Consider the following 19,339-nt stretch of genomic DNA (forward strand, 5'->3'; position numbering starts at 1 on the left):
ATTAGCTGATTGCAATTAAAGCAATAATGAGACACCACTGCAAACCTAGTAGAATTCCTAAAATCAAAAACAGTGACACCACCAGCTGCTGGGGAGGCGGCAAAGCAGCAGGAGCTCTCACGCCTTCCTGCTGAGACTGCAGAACGGTGCGGCCGCCACCGAAGACAGCTGGGCAGTTTCTTATGAAGACACACAGAGTTTTACCGTACCATCCACCAATCATGTTTTCAGGTATTTAGCCAAGTGTGCTGAACCCTGATGTCCACAAAAACCGATATATGAGTGTTCCTAGCAGCTTTATTCATAATTGTCAAACATTGGAAGCAACTAAGATGCCTTTCAGAGGTAAACAGATGAACTACGGTGCATCCAAACAATGGAATACGATCCAGCACTGAAAGGAAATGAGCGATCAAGCCATGAAAAGACACAGAGGAACCTTAAATGAATATTAGTAAGCAAAGGAAGCCAGTCTTTAAGGGCTGCATACTGTATGAGTCAGACTCTCTGACATTCTGGAAAAGGCAACACTATGGAGATAGTAAAACGATCAGTGGTTTCCAAGGGTGAGGGGGAAGGAGGGCTGGGGAGGTGGGGCTCAGAGGGTTTTCAGGGCAGCGGATCAACTCTGTATGACACTATGATGGTGGGTACCTGTCATTACACATTTGTGATGACTCATAGAATGTCCAACATCAGGAGTGAACCCTATTGTAAACTATGGAAGCTGGTTAATAATGATCTATCAGTATTTGTTCATCGATTATAAAAATGCACCACACTAATGCACGATGTTCATTCCAGGAAAAGTGGTGGAGGTGTGGGTGCTTAGGAGATACCTGGAAACTCTGTGCTTTCTGCATAATTTTTTTCTCAAAAAGTAAAACTGCTCTAAAAATAAAGTCTGTGAAAAAGAAATACTGTTCCACCCTAAGAGTAGATGCGAGAAGACGTGCTAAATGCTAACATGAGACACCGACTCACGCTATCTGGTGTTCGCCTGTGGCTCCTCATTGAGCTTCAGATAATGTTTCTCGACCTAATCAAGACCTCTAGTCTCGGAAATGGTTCTGGTTCCTCCCTCTCCTTTTATTTGCTCAAAACTCCAAATCTTTGCTTTGCCAGCTCTGAAAATGACTAAAAATGTTACCAGATGCCATTGGAAACTCAGAGGTGTTCCGTATTTTATTGAGCATATACTAGATATTCAACGTGGCTTTACAAATTATAAAAAGATACACACACACACACACACGCACAAATAAAAGGCAGTATTTTTAAACACAAAGGTAAAGCATTACACAAAGAAATATCTTCAGTAATTTATTAACTAACATCTGCTTCAACCTAAAATTTCGTATATACCCATAATTTAACTTCCTACGCATTTTGCTTGTAACACATTACTATTTCAAAAATTTGAAGTAATGGTTTTAAAGTATTTTAGCACTCATGAGAAAACATAATGATTGAAAATGCTTAACATTTAAAAAAATTATTGAGCCAATAAAATCTCTCTTCCCAAAGAAATATTTTTAAGAAAGTTTTCTCATTTTTTTGTTTTAAATATTGACTTATAAAATTAAAGTATCCTTCTTTTTTTCTGATGCAAAGTCATACCAAAACAGAAAAACAAACTTATTTCCAAGTTTCCAAACAAAAGAGAAAAAATGCCTTTTAGTTGAGACTAATCTTGGAAAATTTATTTCCCAAGTTAACTTCAAAGAGTTATGAGCTGTAAAAACACGAGGTTAGAGAGAACACTTCGTGGTCAGGATTTAATTATAAATAAAGATAGTGGGCCTGTCTCCTATTTTCCGTATATCGTCCTGTCTTTTTTTATAGTGTCTTCCAAACAGTTTGCCAAATACTGCTGTGCATTTTGAGGATGACAGAATGTGCCACCCACTCTACACTTTGCAAAGTCTAACTCTGTATTAGAAGTGCTATAGTAGCCCGGGCACAGTGGCTCACGCCTGTAATCCCAGCACTTTGGGAGGCTGAGATGGGCAGATTATGAGGTCAAGAGATCAAGACAATCCTGGCTAACACAAAAATACAAAATACTCTACTCTCTACTAAATGCTACTAAAAATGCAAAAGATTAGCCGGGTGTGGTGGCAGGTGCCTGTAGTCCCAGCTACTCAGGAGGCTGAGGCAGGAGAATTGCTTGAACCCAGGAGGCAGAGGTTGCGGTGAGCTGAGATCACACCAGCACACTCCAGCCTAGGCAACAGAGCAAGACTCCATCTCAAAAAAGAAAAAAAGAAGAAGAAGAAAAAAGAAGTGCTACAATATCCATAATAAAGCCTGAAAATTCATCTGAGGCTTTTTTGCTTAGCTAAAAATTTTAGTTCTGAAAGTACATTAAATCTGCATACATACAAGTTAAAGATAAATAACCTATTGTAAGAACTTGTCATAAAGTCTGAACTATCATATTTCACATGCAGTGTCCATGATTAGACAGTGCCCTAGAATCATGTACTGTACGGAGACTTGTGCAGTGGTGTATAAACACACACAGGCATGCAGACGGGGCACAAAAATAGGATAGAATTATTTTTTCTAGGATAAATAATAATTATTCTTTCAAGAGAAACCTCCCTGCCGGCCAAGGTGGTAGACGCGTTGCTGTAGCTTCATAAAAGACTTGGATTTTTTCTTAGTTCACTTCAACTGTACTTGAATGGTTCCCGTAAAAATAGTAAGAAAGAATCACCAATTAAAAATAACTATTTTATATAAAATATATGTGACCATGAAAACAAAAGATAAATTTGGGGGAAATTCTCACTTCGTCTTCAGCCTATATTTGACACACCAGCAGAAATTTCCTCCAGTTCACAGTGGAAATTTGAATCAAGGACAGGCGAGAATCCCCCAGACCTCTTTCACTAGTATCCGTTTTCTTCACTAGATGTCACAAGCATTCCTATTGTAAAGTGACTTCTCACTGGGAAGATAGTTGGGACATTAGGTGATTGCAGAAAGAAGGGTGATGGCATTGGTGGTGCCATCGATAGACCTGAGGACAGAGCAGGGGGCAATTTCAGCTCCATGCTGAGCCTTTTATTGACAGGCTTTGTTTTCAATGTGAGAAATTCAAATCCAAGCCACACTGACAGAAATAATTCTATCCTGCTTGTTATGGATTCAAAATTCATGGACGGAAGGCTTAACTCTGAATGTGACCATATGTGGAGATAAAGCCTTCAGGAAGTTAATTAAGGATAAATGAGGTCATCATAAGAGTGGGGCCCTGATCCAGCATAATTGGTGTCCCTGCAGGAAGATGGAGAGATCTAAGGAGCACACTGAGAGAAGACTACAGAGGGAAGACCGCAGAGGGAAGACCACATGGAGGCCGGTCAGAGAAAGAGCCCTCACCAGGCCAGCCCTGCCAGCACCTCGAGCCTGGACTTCCAGCCCCCAGAACAGTGATAGGATCCATTTCTGCTGCTCAAACCACCAGACTGTGCTACTTGTTACAGCAGCCCTAGCTGATTAATACACTCTATTCACATTTGATTTTTAAAGAAAGCCCAAGGAAATTTCCTTAACTGAAGATTCGCTTAAGGAACTGCATTTATTTACAGGCAGAGTTGTCAGCTAAAATGCAAATGCCACATTCAATCTGAATTTCAGATAGATAAGGAATAATTTTCAGTAATGAATATCTGCTGCAAACTTTATACCTTTTAAAATAGCATTGCCTTTTATTCTTCCCCATTCAGAGATGCTGCTGATGTTACTTTTATCAGCTTTACTAGCTTAAAAAAAATATGTTCAAGGTTGAAGGAGAAAATTATCCAGTGGGATTAACTTCAAACCCTACCCTCCACGTCTGGGTTAACCTTATGTCAGCGGAATGCATCAGAGTGCATTTCGTGCACAGCAGTGAGACCCGCTGCCTTAGGGGTAGTGAGCCCTGTGTCACCCTGGGTGGCAGCAGCTGCCTGTCATCATCCTCCCGTCATGGGCTTGAGTCTGGCTCACAAAGGGGTACTCAGGTGAGGCATTAGTTCCTTAGACATGGCACCAAAAGCATAGCCACAAAAGAAAAGATAGGTAAACTGGGCTTTACCAAAATTAAAAACACTTTGTTTTGAGTATGACAGAACGTGTCATCCACTACACTTTACAAAGTCTAACTCTGCATTAGAAGTGCTACAATATCCATATAATAAAGCCTGAAACTTCCTTTGAGGCTTTCTAGCTTAGCTAAACATTTTACCTCTGAAAATACATTAAATCCACATACATACAAGTTAAAGACAAATAACCTGTTGCAAGGATTTGTCATAAAGTCTGAACTGTTATATTTCATAGGCGGTATACATGATTAGACAGTGCCCTAGAATCATATACTATATGGAGACTTGGGCAGTGGTGTATAAACACACACAGACATGCAGGGGGGGTGCAAAGAATAGGCACTGTTCTTCGAAGAACCCCACCAAGAGAGTGAAAGGACAGCTCAGAGTGGAAGAAAATATGTGTGAATTATAAATCCGGTAAGGACTTGCATCTAGAATACATAATGGAGTCTAATACTCAAATGCCTTCAAGAAACTTCGTGTTTTGTCTTATACATGATTATGGGAAAAATTAAAGTATGTACAAAACCTTATTGATAATAGTTACCATGTGTCACAGTGATCTGTACATTTTAAGATAAAACAGTTGACCTAGAAACTGCTTAAATTGCGTCTCCAAGGCCCCACCCACCCCAGAGGTTCTACTCCAGGGTGTGCTTTAACCATGACTAGAGGTGAGATGAGGCAGGTGAGCAGCTGCCCCTGCCCCGTGCAGGCCTATGAAGCCCCTGAGATGCAGAGCTCTGACTGCTTCACAGACAGTGCCTCTGGCTGGGAGGAGTCTTACCTGGTGCTGGCGTGTGCTGCTGTAACAAAAGTGCCGTGGGCTCGATGGCTTATCAACAGGCATTCATTTTTCACAGTTCTAGAGGTTAGAAGCTCAAGATCAAGGTTCTGGCAGATTCGGGGTCTGCTGGGGACCCATTTCCTGGTTCACAGATGGCACCTTCTCGGTCGAGCTCATGTGGCAGGAGGGGCAAGGGTCTCCCAGGCTTCTTTTCATAAGGCACTAATTCCATTGCCCTCACGACCTCATCACCTTCCAAAGGCCCCACCCCCTAACACCATCACCCTGGGGGTGAGGATTTCAACACAGGAATCTGGGGACACACATACATGTAGACCATAGCAGGGAGACAGGAAACAAACACATGATATTTTAGCAAAAAGAAAGTTTGTGTGTGTGTGTGTGTGTGTGTATGACTGTGTATCTATGTACCTGCATGTATATATACATATACACAAATCCATATAAACTTTATATACACACACAGGTATATATATACACACATATATACACACACATACACATATATAAACTTTATATACATACACACATATACACACACACATAAAACTTAAACACACACATAGATAAATCGATATTGCGTATGAATGCACGTGTGTGTTTAAGCTCAGGAATGTTGTAAAATGAAAAGTGAACAAGTGATCAGTGTGAGTTAAACACAGGATCCACCCCACATAGAGAGATCGCGATTAACACTTGCTTTTTCCTAAAATGACAGCACAGGCTGAGTCTGTGGCGGATGTGGCAGAGGTGCCCAGTTGCTTCCCGAGCCGCCCCCTGCCTTGGCGCAGACGGAATTATGGCAGGCACATAGCGAGTCTCCACTCCCAGCCCCCTTTCTGGGGAGCGTGCCTACGTGACTGTGTTTGTTCCAGTGAGATGGAGATGAACAGTGAGATGGAGGGAACAGGGTTGGTTCGATTCTGGGCTGGAGCTTTCAGGAGAAAGATTCTGCTTCCTCCTGATGATCTATCCCCTCCTGAAACTGTCATCCATGAAAACACAGCCAGGAGGGAACCCGATCCCTGTGTGATCACATGGAAAACAGCTCCACTGGCAACACTCTCCCAGGGCAGGACCATCACGTGATGAATCACTGCACTTCTGACTTGCTGAGCCTCTGAAATATGGGTGCATTTCTTTCCACAGTTTAAGCTGCTCTATCTGATAACCCCAGATGCATAATTCAGAAACACACCCTCTAATGATAAACAAGGCAAACTGAAGCGCCAGGTGGGTCATCTGGACCCTCGCCTACTGTTTGGGTGAACATTCGCAGTTTTTGATATGTAAACAGGGAAAACAATATCATCTCCTCATCCCCAAAGTGAGGATAGCATGAAAATGACACCTCCTCCGAGAATGCAGTGACAGCCTCATGTCTCAGGGCCAGATAACACCTCCTCTGAGAATGCAGTGAGAGCCTCATGTCTCAGGGCCAGATAGCACCTCCTCTGAGAATGCAGTGAGAGCCTCGTGTCTTGGGGCCAGAAAATGACACCTCACCTCCTCCGAGAATGCAGTGACAGCCTCATGTCTCAGGGCCAGAAAGGTGGGCACAGAGGACACATTATTCTCCAGTTATTGAAAGAATTTTTAAAAATAAATATTACTTTCAAGACTGTTTGTCAGTGAACATAACTCTTACATCACTGAAACATTCTGTGTTTTGATGCAGATGCAACATATAACTGAAGAACATGTTTTCCAGCGCTTTTGAAATGACTTCTTTGTTTGCCCTTTCATCTGAAACACAATAGCCCGACGTATTCTGGCATTGGTTACTAACACAACTTTCAGGCAGAAGCAGAGAGATACATGTCTGTACCAGATTTTATCTGAGACACGAATGTAGGATGCAGGTACATAAAAGGGGAAAGATGATAAATATGAAGCAACAGAAGTAAGGAAAAGGGCTGCCTCTATTAAAAACATAAAGCTGTCTTTGAGAAAAATAATGATGAAGTACATGTGTGGTTAGACACATATACATGTGCACACTCATGCACCACGTCATTCCTGGGGAATGAATAAAATTCCTTAGCAAATGCATTAACATTTTTTAAACTCTCAGTGCAATCATTGCCTTGATTGTAACTATAGTAATGCCTCATGCTTGGCAAACAAGTCCTCATCAATCAGCACTTGATAAGGGTGACTATAGAGAAAGATTAGTTCATTAATTGTACGAACTTTGTCCTTTCTCAAAGGAGGATGGACTGGTAAAAATATTTGGGGGGCTGGTAAAATTCTTTACTAGTCACCCAACATAAATTGTTAATCGCTCACAGCTAGGGAGAGGGCTGCTGTTGATAGAACAAGATGCAGTTGGAGAAGACGCCATTGGTGGGTGCTCCTTGGCTGGTAGGCGAGAGCTAGCAGGAATTCTCGTCTTAGTGTGACCTGACCACATGAGTCTTTTCCCAAAGGGTCATATTATTCATGGGCCATATTAATTATCTGTGGGTCTTTAAGCTAACTGATGGGAAGACCATGGAAACGGAATCACAGTGAAATCTCTTCTACTACATTACTATTCTCTGTTTTTTTTTTTTTTTGAGACAGAGTCTCACTCTGTCGCGCAGACTAGAGTGCAACGGCGCAATCTCAGCTCACTGCAACCTCTGCCTACGAGGTTCAAGCGATTCTCCTGTCTCAGCCTCTTGAGTATCTGGAATTATAGGCACCCGCCACCATGCCCAGCTAATTTTTGTATTTTCAGTAGAGACGGGGTTTCACCATGTTGACGAGGCTGGTCTCGAACTCCTGACCTCAGGTGATCCACCCACCTTGGCCTCCCAAAGTTCTGGGATTACAGGCATGAGACACCACACACCTGGCCCTAAGTTACTATTCTTAAGTGTGAACAGCAAAAATAGATATTTCACTCAGTTTATGCTTCAAGCCAAATCTGTAATCACAAGACACAAATTTCTTAGCAACACGTAAATCTTGGTGCTGTTAATCCTGTCATTACCATTTCTAGTACCTGATTTTTCAAAAACCTAGTTACTATTATAATAAACATGCATGTGTGTGCACGCACACATGCACACACATGCACACACGCACACACACATGCGCACACACACGCACATGCACACACATGCACATCATCACACACACGCACGTGCACATACACATGCACACACTCACAAGCACAAACACAGCCTCAAGAGATGCCCTGAATCCCTCCTATTTGCCGAGTCCAATACCAAGCTCAGTGTGCACACCTGGAAGTTAATTCCATTCCTAGACACCAAGTGGACACTGGTGCATCCAACCAGACTGAGTTCTGGGGCTTTTCTGGGAGGTCGGTCTTACCATTATCATTTTAAAGATGAGATGCTGAAACCCAGATGGGTAAAATGCATTGATCAGGATCACACAGTGGGGGCCGAGAACTGGCCCAGGCCCCCTTTCTGTCCTTCCCAGGGACCAGGGAGGCTCCGAGCAGCAGCAACAATAACTTCGATGGGAAGAAAGCTTCCAGGGGACTGACGGCGTGCAGGAGGAGGAGTGAGCACACCTAGTATCTCTCCAGCCACTGTGTTCCCTTGTGCAGAAAAGATGGTTTCTGCGGCAGGCAGTGTCCTAATGCACCTTCATGGTACACAGCGCCGACCACTCTCCCGTCTCCTCCCCATGCCTGACGTGGTCCCTCCTAAATAAGACAATGAGAAGGTTGCAGCTCTGCCTGCAGGGTCCGGGGTGGAGACATGGCCGATCTCCTGGTTCTCACTTTGGAGGCCCCATGTGTGTGCCTGAGAGAGCTTCTGCCTGGTGCTGTTTGCCATGAGATGGCTTCTGAAGCCACACCCCCTGCCTGGTGGAGGATCACTGGGAGCGGGAGCATTCACAGGTGTGTGCCACTGGGCCCCTCCCACACTGTCAGCCTCAGAGATGCCCCGGAGGCCAGCAGCTCTGGAACTCAGTGTGCCTGTCAATCTGCGGGCCGCGGGAGGAGGCTGGAAATCACAGTTCTGGGGTAAACCCCGGCCTCGGCCACTTAGAGATTTTGAAAAATGAACTTACCTACTAGACAAGCACCTCCAAGTTCACAGGGCTAGTCTAAGAATCAGCTTCTGTGATGCATTAGAACACACAGTGCTTTGCCGGGTGGCCCCTGAGCATCATATGAGGCCGGTATCAGACCTCCTTAGTTTAAGGAGGAGTTGAATGTCATTTAGATTTAGAAAACGAAGTCAGGCAAATACCCCTCCCTCCAAGGCGAGAGCTCAAGGCCTGTGTGTACACGTGTTGGTGTGTGTTTCCAAACCACTGGGATAGGGTTTGCTTTTATTACTATTTTCTGTACTTATGTTGAAAAGCTTCATTCTGATTACTTAACCACAGTGTGATTGAATATTGAAATCTGAAAATCGAATATGATTGAAATTAAAACCTTCTTTTATAATTATGAAAATTGGATACATTCAGTTATGCATATTTTGGTAAGTTAATTAATGTTTTTAAACAATACACTTTTACAGTCTATACTTATGAGGTGGTATTTGCTTTCATTTAGTATTTTAATCTCTTCAAATGACCAAAAATTAATAACTTATGAATCTAATTGGTATCTTGATGTTTGTGTAATGTCATATTTGAAAAACAGAATAAACAGGAAAAACTTAGAAATAAAAAAAGAAAACATAATTTGTATCATTTTCCCTTAGGGAACGCATTTTAGCATGATTTAAAGCAGAATCAAAAGATAATTATCTTTTGGCACTAATTTTAATATGTGCGCTAAAACAAAAATTATCATCCCTAAATAAAGCAGGAGTCTTTCCACTGAGGGGCTCCGTGAACTGCAGGGCGTCCTGGACATCAAGGACTCTTCCTGGACATTGAACAGAACTGCTTTTAATGGTTTAGGGAGGAAGGCATTTTTCTCCCAAGCAGGAGGAGGAATTTCACAGATGACAAAACTGGGGGCCTCTCTGTTCTCTCCAGCTCACAAGCAAAACCTAACACAACAGATGAAAAGGCCGCAGGGTCCTGGGGGCTCGGCCTGGAGCAAGCTCCTGGGAACTCAAGGCGCATTCTGGGGGCCTCAAACAGCCCTGGGCTTTTGGGAGAGCGTTGGAGGAGGCAGGAAACAGTCGCCTCCAGCGCCCGCGTGGGATGTGAAATAAAGGCGATGAAGCATCAGTGCCCGGGGCCCGCACCGTCTGAGAGGCCACGAGGAACAGCTTCCCGCGTGGGGAGGCGCAGGGGCCGCAGGGTGGGCTGCTGGGGCCGGAGGGTGCAGAGCCGGACTCGCCTTAAAAACTAATCATCCCGAGGCCGCTCCCGCACCCCACGTCGGGCTTCAAGGACGCTGGAGGAAAGGAGTCCGCAGCTTCAAGTGGTTCCCGAGCGTGGGCGGGGAGAGAGTCCTGTGGGCAGCCCCACCCCAGCCGGGAGAGGCCGCGGACGCCCTCGGAGCTGGGACCCGCACCCGAGTCCCTCCTTCCCTCCCGCGCAGCCGCGGACCCCCGGCAACACTTCAGCATCCCCGTGCAGGGAGGGGAAGGCCTGGACTTGGAGGGTGGTCCCCAGCAACAGTGGAGAAGACGCCTCGGGCTGAGACCCGCATGGCCCGAGGACCCAGTCCTGCCTGGGCCCCATCACAGCGAGGAGGGTGTTGCTCTGAGGCCCTGAACTTCAGAGTCCACCTCGTCCACACGATGCCCCCAGCGGTGTCTGGACCCGACCCAGCCAGCAGCCGCCCACCCTGCTGGTATGGGGCTGCCGGGTGCTGCCTCGGCCTTAGGAGGACCGCGCAGGACACAGGGGCTCAGGGCGGTGAGGGGTCAACAGAGATAGGTGCTCAGGGCGGAGAGCGTCAAGCTCCAGGGGCCTCTGCCCTTCCTTTAAAGCGAAGGTGTGTCCGGGGCGGCCACGCCCCGCTGCTGGCTGCTGGGGGGGTCTTTGCCCATCGGAATCCAATCTGGTCTGGGTCTGAAGGAATTCGGCCTGAGCTACAGATCCCAATTTGGTTCAAACCCCACAAGAGGCATGATTTAGGTTCCACAGTGCATGCTATGAGTGGGACCTCGTAACGGGCGGCCCTGCACTCCGTGCATCCATCCCAAATCCCACAGGGAGCAGGGTGCTGGCAGAGGGAGAAGGAGCTCCCTGGGCTGGCTGAGCCAGCACCCAGCCTCTCTCTACCCAGCCACCTGTGTAGGTGACGGGACGGTAAGGGCTTCCCTGCTTGGCCCCTGGTGGGAAGCTTGGTGGGATGGGAGCTGCATGCTGACACAGCTCTTCCGTCTTCCTCGTCACCCTGTTTCGCAACCAGCCAACCCCAGAACCCCAGGTCACAGGACCCCAGATATTTGACGGGTGAGACAAGAATGGGTGAATTTCTCTGCGCGTTGAACCGCTTTTGCAATATGTGTTTTTTTAAATCTCCAACATGAAGTAGCCTTTAACCAGTTGGTCTCATCCCGGCTAATGATTGCAGGCCCGGTGGCAGCGTGTTTCCAAAGAAGCAAAGTCCGACCTGAAGGAGAGGCCGAGAGGAGCCGGGAGCTGGGCCCAGGGAAGCCCTGAGCTGCGCTTGCAGGCGAGCGCTGTGCAGACGCCGGTAGGGGCCAGGCCCACTTGGCGAAATCCATTTCCCCTCTTTATCAGGCACTGCTTCAGCTTTCGTTTTCAGTGATATAAAGGCCCTTTCAAAAATGCCAGAGAGAACTCGTGCCCGAGGGAGCACATGCCCCATGGTGAGAGGGACCCCAGCAGCAGATGCTCCTGGCATCTTGGGCAAAGTGAATCCCATTTCAGAACCAAATGAGGTCCCCAAAACACAGAATGTAGATGGGCAGCCGACCTGACCATCTCCCCACGTGACAAAGCCCTGTGGCAGCATGGCTGTGTCAGGATTTGAGCACACGATGTTAAGGAAAGCAACCAAATCCACCTTGCCAGCGGGCCACGAACACCGAATTGCCTTTAACTGCCAGCTCCGAGGACTGTGTGTGGTCCCACGTCTGGCCTCGTGTCCTGATAATCAGGAAAGGTCTTCCAGGACATGCAGTCCCAGAAGGGCCTGTGCAGGCCTGAGATGGGGGGGCCTCCATGCCCCTCCTCTGCACCCCCACCCCTTCCAGGGGCAGGCTGCCCAGGAGCCCAGCAGAAAGCTTCTAACTTCCTAAGTACAGAAAAGTTTCTACAGAAGCTTAACAGAAGCTTCTTGAGCTCCTGCACCTATTTCTTACTTCTTTCACCTTCTCCTCAGTGCTCTGCATAATAGTAGGATACCTTAACGTGTTGATTAATTGGTGGAAATCGAGACAAGTTTTTCAGCATGACTTTAAGAAATCTACATAGAGTAAGTATAACATGATGGGGCTTATCTGGTCCCCTGTCTTGTGGAAGACTATGGCACCTGAAAACAACGTGATGGCAACTCACTGTGCGTGAAAGACGCGGATACCTGGTGGGGAAGGGGCGCTGCACACACACACACAGTTCAAACGCGAGTTTTAACCGACTCGTCCCATGGAACAATCTTCCTACCAAAATGTGAAAAACCTGATTCCTCGTGGGGAACGGGCACCGCACACAGTTCAAATGCGAGTTTTAATCCACTCCTCCCATTGAATAATTCCTACCAAAATGTGAAAAACGCTGATTCCTCGTGGGGAACGGGCGCCACACACAGTTCAAACATGAGTTTTAACTGACTCATCCCATTGAATAATCATCCTACCAAAATGTGAAAAACACTGATACCTGGTGGGGAACGGGCGATGCACACAGCACACGCAGTTCAAACATGAGTTTTCACCGACTCATCCCACTGAATAATCATCCTACCAAAATGTGAGACAGCTGGCCTTCCACACGTTCTCTGTCTTCCCATTATTTCTGAACGCTCCTTCCCTTGGGTCCTGTCACTACGGCAAATGGTGGCCAATGGCACCCATGATACAGAAACCGTCCTGTGAGCCTGGATGCCTCTTCGCCCCAGAGACAGAGCCCTTCCTGGCTTTGACGTGCCACGATCATATGCTTTTTTTGTCTAGAGGAGATATGTTTTATTATGAATGGGTTATGTAACCCTAAGCACCTCGGTGTTTGTAATTCATGAAGAGTGTTATTTTGTGAAGATGTTAGTAGCTGGCTCAAGTAAGAAAAGAAGTTGCAGTCTCCTCTTTAATATTTTAGATCGGTTTTAAAAGAAATCAGGCAGAAATCTAGAGAGTACTTAATATGCCAGTAGGGAAGAGTACTAATTCGATTTACATTTGTTTAAATCTTACATAATTAAAAGACTGTATCCTACAAAATGTCTTATCTGATAAAATCTTGTAATTAGTTTATGTATCTTCTATGAAAAGAGTAATAAAACAAAGATTATTTGAGACAGTAAAAGAATTAACACAATTTTATATTGATGGGAAAAATGGAGTAATACACTTTTAAGTAACAGGCAACTTCAGATTTTACTCATCTATTTAATGTATATTGATTCACATGATGAAAGTGATGATTTTCTTACTAAATGAGCCAAGAGAATGTTTGACTTATATATTTATTAAATTTAAATCAATATAAGTCTAATAGGCAACCTCTAGGGGTGCCTAGATTCTCTTTGCCAGTTATTTATCAATTTGGTTATTTTGTTTGTTTCATTCAGCTTGTTTTAAAAAGAGTAATGATGCTACAATAGGGCCTGTGGAACATATGCTGGTACAACTCTTTATTAATTTAATACATATTTATTGTGTGGCTACTATGTGCGAATTTTCAAGTGCCGTCACTCAACACCTGCAGAGCACCTCGGAGGGCAGTGAGGGGCCACCCTCGGTGGGCTCTCTGCTGGGGCCTAGGGTGAGCAACAGGCTGGTGGTGAGGGGGGCGGTCTTTGCCAATCTAAATCCAATCTGGCCTGGGTATGAAGGAATTCTGCCTGAGCTACAGATCCCAATTTGATTCAAACCCCACAGGAGGCATGATTTTATTGTGTAGCTACCATGTACAAATTTTCAGAGTAGAAGTATTTTATTTTCCTTTGTAAGAATAGTCCCTTTTAAGAAAACTACTATCATTATATGCTCCAAAGCATATGGACCGCATCTTCCTAGTGTACACATAGGCATTTAGATGCATGGTAACCATATTCTATGTCTGCGGTAACAAAAGTCACATTACATTATTTTCATACAAATTCACGGGGAAAAATACTACTTTTAACTGATATAAAGAAATAAGAGAGAAACAAAAAGCAATGCATTTTCAGTTTGGCCCTTTTTTATAAAAGAACATGAAAAAGTACTGACAAGCTAGGTAAATTTTTTAAAATACCCAAATAATTGTCAAAAATTATTTACATTTTCTCAAATGAATGTGTCTACATGTACCAAAGATGATTATAAGTAAAAGTATATTTTAAAAGTAAAAATTAAGTATAAATGACACTCTTCTGATATTTGAAATGTCAAAAACAGTGGTCACTATATATATCCTATGATTGCTTGTCATTTCATTGTTAAAACTTAATAAATTAAATATTATTTTTAATGTCCTAAAATACCAACTAGGTGTTTCTTCAGCCCCTCAGAAAGAACGTGTAGCTGGAAAACTGGTATTAAACACAAACAGAGTCCAGTAGCTTCATGCCCTGTGCCTGTAAGTCAACTCAATGCCATCTTTCGTGCTCCACTCATCTCGGCTGACTTAAATCAAATTATAGTGTGGGGTAACTTCTGTAAACTGGAATTTCCTAAAACATTATTTTCAGTCCCACTAAATACCAAAAGCCTGCTCAGTTTTTACTGGTTAATTATAATTGGCAGGTCACTTGAAGTCTTGGAAATCTGCAAGTGGCAAGTGAGAGGTGAGACACAGAAATGTTCTTCTTCCACAAGCTTACATGGAGCTTAATCTGCCAAAGCCTGAAATGGTTACATTGGCTTAAAAAAAAAATGTGTATTTCCTAGCCTGGCACAGTGGCTCACGCCTATAATCTCAGCACTTTAGGAGACTGAGGCAGGCAGATCACTTGAGGCCAGGAGTTCGAGACCAGCCTGGCCAACATGGTTAAACCCCCATCTCTACTAGAACTACAAAAATTAGCCAGGCTTGGTGGTGGGTGCCTGTAGTCCCAGCTACTCAGGAGGCTGAGACAGGAGAATTGCTTGAACCCAGGAGGCGGAGGTTGCAGTGAGCCAAGATTGCACTGCTGTACTCCAGCCTGGGTGACAGAACAAGACTTCCTCTCAAAATAAATAAATTAAAATAAAATAAAATAAAATAATGTATATTTCCAGTAAAATCATTTACAGGAGTTTTACATTTGTTTTTCAAATTAAGTTTAGGTGCTAATATATTTATTCTCAAATGGTTTTCAAGATCTACCAGTGTATTAGTCCATTTTCATCCTGCTATAAAGAACTCCTCAAGACTGGGCAATTTATAAAGGAAAGAGGTTTAATGGACTCACAGTTCAGCATGGCTGGGGAGGTCTCAGGAAACTTACCATCACGCAGAAGGTGAAGGGGAAGCGAGGCACCTTCATCACAAGCCAGCAGGAAGGAGAAGTGCCCAGCGAAGGGGTTAGAGCCCCTTATAAAACCATCAGATCTCGTGAGAACTCACTCACTATCATGAGAACAGCATGGGGGAAACCGCCCTCATGACTCAATTATCTTCACCTGGTCTCTCCATTGGCAGGTGCAGAGTATAGGGATTACAATTCAAAATAAGATTTGGGTGGGGACAAAATGCCCAACCACATCAACCAGTAAACCTGAAACATATAGTGTTTTAATTAATCTCTCATATACAAATTGGTATGAAACAGAAATAAATCAAATAAAATAGCTTTTTAAAGTGGGGTGACAAAATTGAACAAAACCCAGTGTCAAAAGTGCATGAGACATGTAAAGGGATTAATATCTCCATACAATAGGAAAAACTCATCTATAACAAGCATTTCTGAGAAAAATGTTATAAATAGGTGTTGAATGTTTCTGCCATGTGTGCCTGTAGACGGGGGGGGGGGGGGGCTTTGGGGTGCGCCCTTCCTCATCTCAGCCCAGAAGGGTAAAGTAACAAGAAGATAACAGCTAAGACTCTGGGGCTGGAGGCAGTAATTTAAGAGCATCATGGGGCAGAAATCACACACTGAACCTGTGCCAGCTCATTTGGCATTGCGCCACGTGAGCTTTTCAGGTGAAAATCAGTGGACAGGCCCACCATAGACTTGCCATGGGGTTCTGAGGTGGCTGCTGGCTTAAGGGGACTCAGGCACTTCCCTCAAGGGTCCTTTTTAGGTTGGGTCTATAAGAGGCATAGGTGGGTGAAGAGAGAATTGAACCACTCTTAGTATCCTGAACTTTAATAAACCTTTTGATTTATTTTGTAAGCAGAAGAATATATGGATGCATAACCACAGATAAAGTTTTAATGCATAAGCAGCCTCTGTGAATGTTTGCAATTTTTTTCACCCAAAGCTCATCGTAGAAAATCCAAGCTGTTACTAACGCCGTATTTCCTCAGCAGCTGAACTACTTTAAACCTACACAGCTGCTTCCCTTCAGTAAGAATCTGTGAAATCCTCATTTGAAAAGGCAATGAGAAACACACATGCAATCAACTGAGAGCCTAAATGAAAATTACAGAACAGACCCTTTTCCATGAAAACAGTCAAAATCATTAACCAAAGACGAAGCAACCCGTTACTGGTCTTCCAAATGTCAAAATAGTCGGCTTTAAAAGGTGAACGTTCTCTCAAACACTGTTTTAGAGCAAACAAAATGCACACCATTTGGAGGATTTTAAACTAAATTAGCAAAAGTCTTTTAACATCTCTGAAATCAGGCCAGAAGCAAATTTATAATTATTTACTTATTAACAAACATCTCCAATTTATACCTAAAGCTATAGTTTGTTTGCCATCTACAGAGAAATCTGTTAAAGACTTTAGAAAATTTAATTTTCAAATGCCAAATGTTAAAATATATGCTGGTGATCAAATAATAGGAATTATTTTCATGACTGAGTAACCAGGTGAAAATATTTACAGCTGACCCTTGAACAACAGGTTTCTGACGTCATGGGTCCACAGTTACAAGGATGTTTCCTTCGCCTCGGCCACTCTGAGACAGCAGGGCCAGCCCCTCCTCTTCTTCCTCCTCCTCACCCCACTCATCATGAAGACGATGAAGAGGACAAAGACCTTTATGATGATCCACTTCCACGTAACCAATAGTAAATATATTTTCCGTTCCTTATGATTTTTAATAACATTTTCTCTATTTTTGTAAGAATACAATATATAATACATATAACATACAAAACATGTGTTAACTAACTGTATTATTGGTAAGGCTGCCAGTCTACAATAGGCTATTATTTTGGGGGGCAGTTGAAAGTTATCCTCAGATGTTTGTGCCAGGTCTGCACCCCTCACCCCCGTGTTGTTCAAGGGTCAACAGTACAAAACACTTAACTCCAAAAAAACCATCATTTTCTACATCTATTAAATCCCTCCTTACAAAGTGATATCAGGCAGCGTCTTACCTGAATTCTTATTGGTTTTGTTCTGCCGACTTTTAACCTGTTCAGTCCAAAGGGTAGGGTAACGTGATGCAATATCTATGAACCAAAATGAAATGATAAGCATTTTTAATTCATCATGAACGCACGATGTTCCTTAGTTACATAGTGCAGCAAGCAGTCCGAAAGCCAAAATAAATCAATATAACACACATTGTACATTTGTCAAGAAATAGTTACAATGATTATATGCATGAGACAAAAGGAAACCATAATATACATTTAAAATATTTTTGGCATTCTTCTCTTTATCCAAAAGTATAGTTAAAAGCTCTTTGGGTCTAGACAGAATTCACTTTAAAAGAATCAGATTTTAGAAAAATACCCAAATGTACAAAAAGATATCCTTGTGTAGTTAAAATGGCTATTCACACAACATACAACATTTTCACTCAGTTGAAAGGCTCAATACAAAATGCAATATGTGAAATATAACTTTTGCCTGAAACTTTTTAGGAACACCCCTTTTGTAGTAATCTTGTTTAACAAATAAAATTGAATGGGCCGGGCGTGGTGGCTCACACCTGTAATCCCAGCACTTTGGGAGGCTGAGGCGGGTGGATCACCTGAGGTCAGGTGTTCAAGACCAGCCTGGCCAACATGGTGAAACCCCATCTCTAGTAATAATACAAAAAAAAAAAAAAATTAGCCAGGCGTGGTGGCGGGTGCCTGTAGTCCGAGCTACTCCTGAGGCTGAGGCAGGAGAATTGCTTGAGCCCGGGAGATGGAGGTTGCAGCGAGCTGAGATTGCATCATTGTACTCCAGCAGCCTGGGCAACAAGAGCGAAACTCCGTCACAGAAAAAAAAAAAAAGAAAGGAATATAGTGCAGGTCACTGTTAGTGCGTGAGAGCACAGACCCTGAAGAAGACGTCTGGGTCTGAATGCCATTTGCCATTTACACCCAGATGGACTTGGGTCAATTGCCACAGGGTTCTCATCTGCGGAAGGGCATTCAGAAGGCCCAGGGACTCACGGCAGCAGAGCCCACATTGTGTAGCACGTAGGGCCATGCAGCATTAGTCACCATTATTATTATTTGCAAAGCATAATGCAGTCCTACACTTTAATGTTTTGTTAATTTATACAGTGTATTCCTTACACTTTGCCTTTTAACCCTGGTCCCCTTTGACCTGGTAATTTTTGTTAGTAAATACCTAAGACAATGTATTAAAGGTAAAAACAGGAAATCTATCCTTGTTATGACCACTTGTAAAGATGTGATATGTAAACAGGGAAAATGGCCATACATTTTATATTATCCAAACTGTAAAATTTCAACTTAGAAATGTGTATTTAACGAAACCCTCATGAGAATGCGACATGGCGATATTGGAAAACTCCTCGCTCCAAAGACATCAGGAAAAATAGTGGGTGCCCTCATAAGGCTGGACACGGCCACACGCAGTCCATTTCTGCTTGTGAGTTTGCTCTCTTATCCCTGTCTAACATCATGATGTTTAGATACACATTTACCCAGTGAAATTCTGTCTACAGCCAAGCAATTCACATTCCCAGCATCTCACAGTTACTTCACAGGTGTGTGGTTAGGAAATGTTTACTATGCCATCCATTGCCATTTTGTCATTAAGTATATTCCTCGTGCTATGGGCTGGATGTGTGGGATGCCATCCATTGTCATTTCATCATTAACTAGATTCCTTGTGCTGTAGGCTGGATGTGTGGACTTGTCCATCCCACATAACTGCAGCTTTGCAGCCACTGACCTTATCTCTCTATTTTCTCCATCCTATCCTACCCTTGGTGACAACCTTTCCGCTTGCTGTTTCCTTCTTCTCACTGTTGGGGTTTTGTTTGTTTGTGTGTGTGTGTGTGTGTGTTTTGTTTGTTTGTTTGTTTTGAGACGGAGTCTC

At 43.7% G+C, this 19,339-nt stretch overlaps 1 protein-coding gene across 2 annotated transcripts in view; it reads right to left on the bottom strand.

The window, feature by feature from the left end:
• Positions 1 to 19,339, bottom strand: part of SMOC2 (SPARC related modular calcium binding 2) — a 213,262-nt gene that overhangs the window by 91,029 nt on the left and 102,894 nt on the right. For both annotated transcript variants that reach the window (XM_025383441.1, XM_025383440.1), the window contains exon 7: positions 17,431 to 17,505. In XM_025383441.1, the coding sequence (XP_025239226.1) occupies positions 17,431 to 17,505 (75 nt within the window). The remainder of the gene's footprint in view (positions 1 to 17,430; positions 17,506 to 19,339) is intronic.

This window comes from Theropithecus gelada, chromosome 4 (assembly GCF_003255815.1).
Source record: "Theropithecus gelada isolate Dixy chromosome 4, Tgel_1.0, whole genome shotgun sequence".
Lineage (NCBI taxonomy): Eukaryota > Metazoa > Chordata > Mammalia > Primates > Cercopithecidae > Theropithecus > Theropithecus gelada.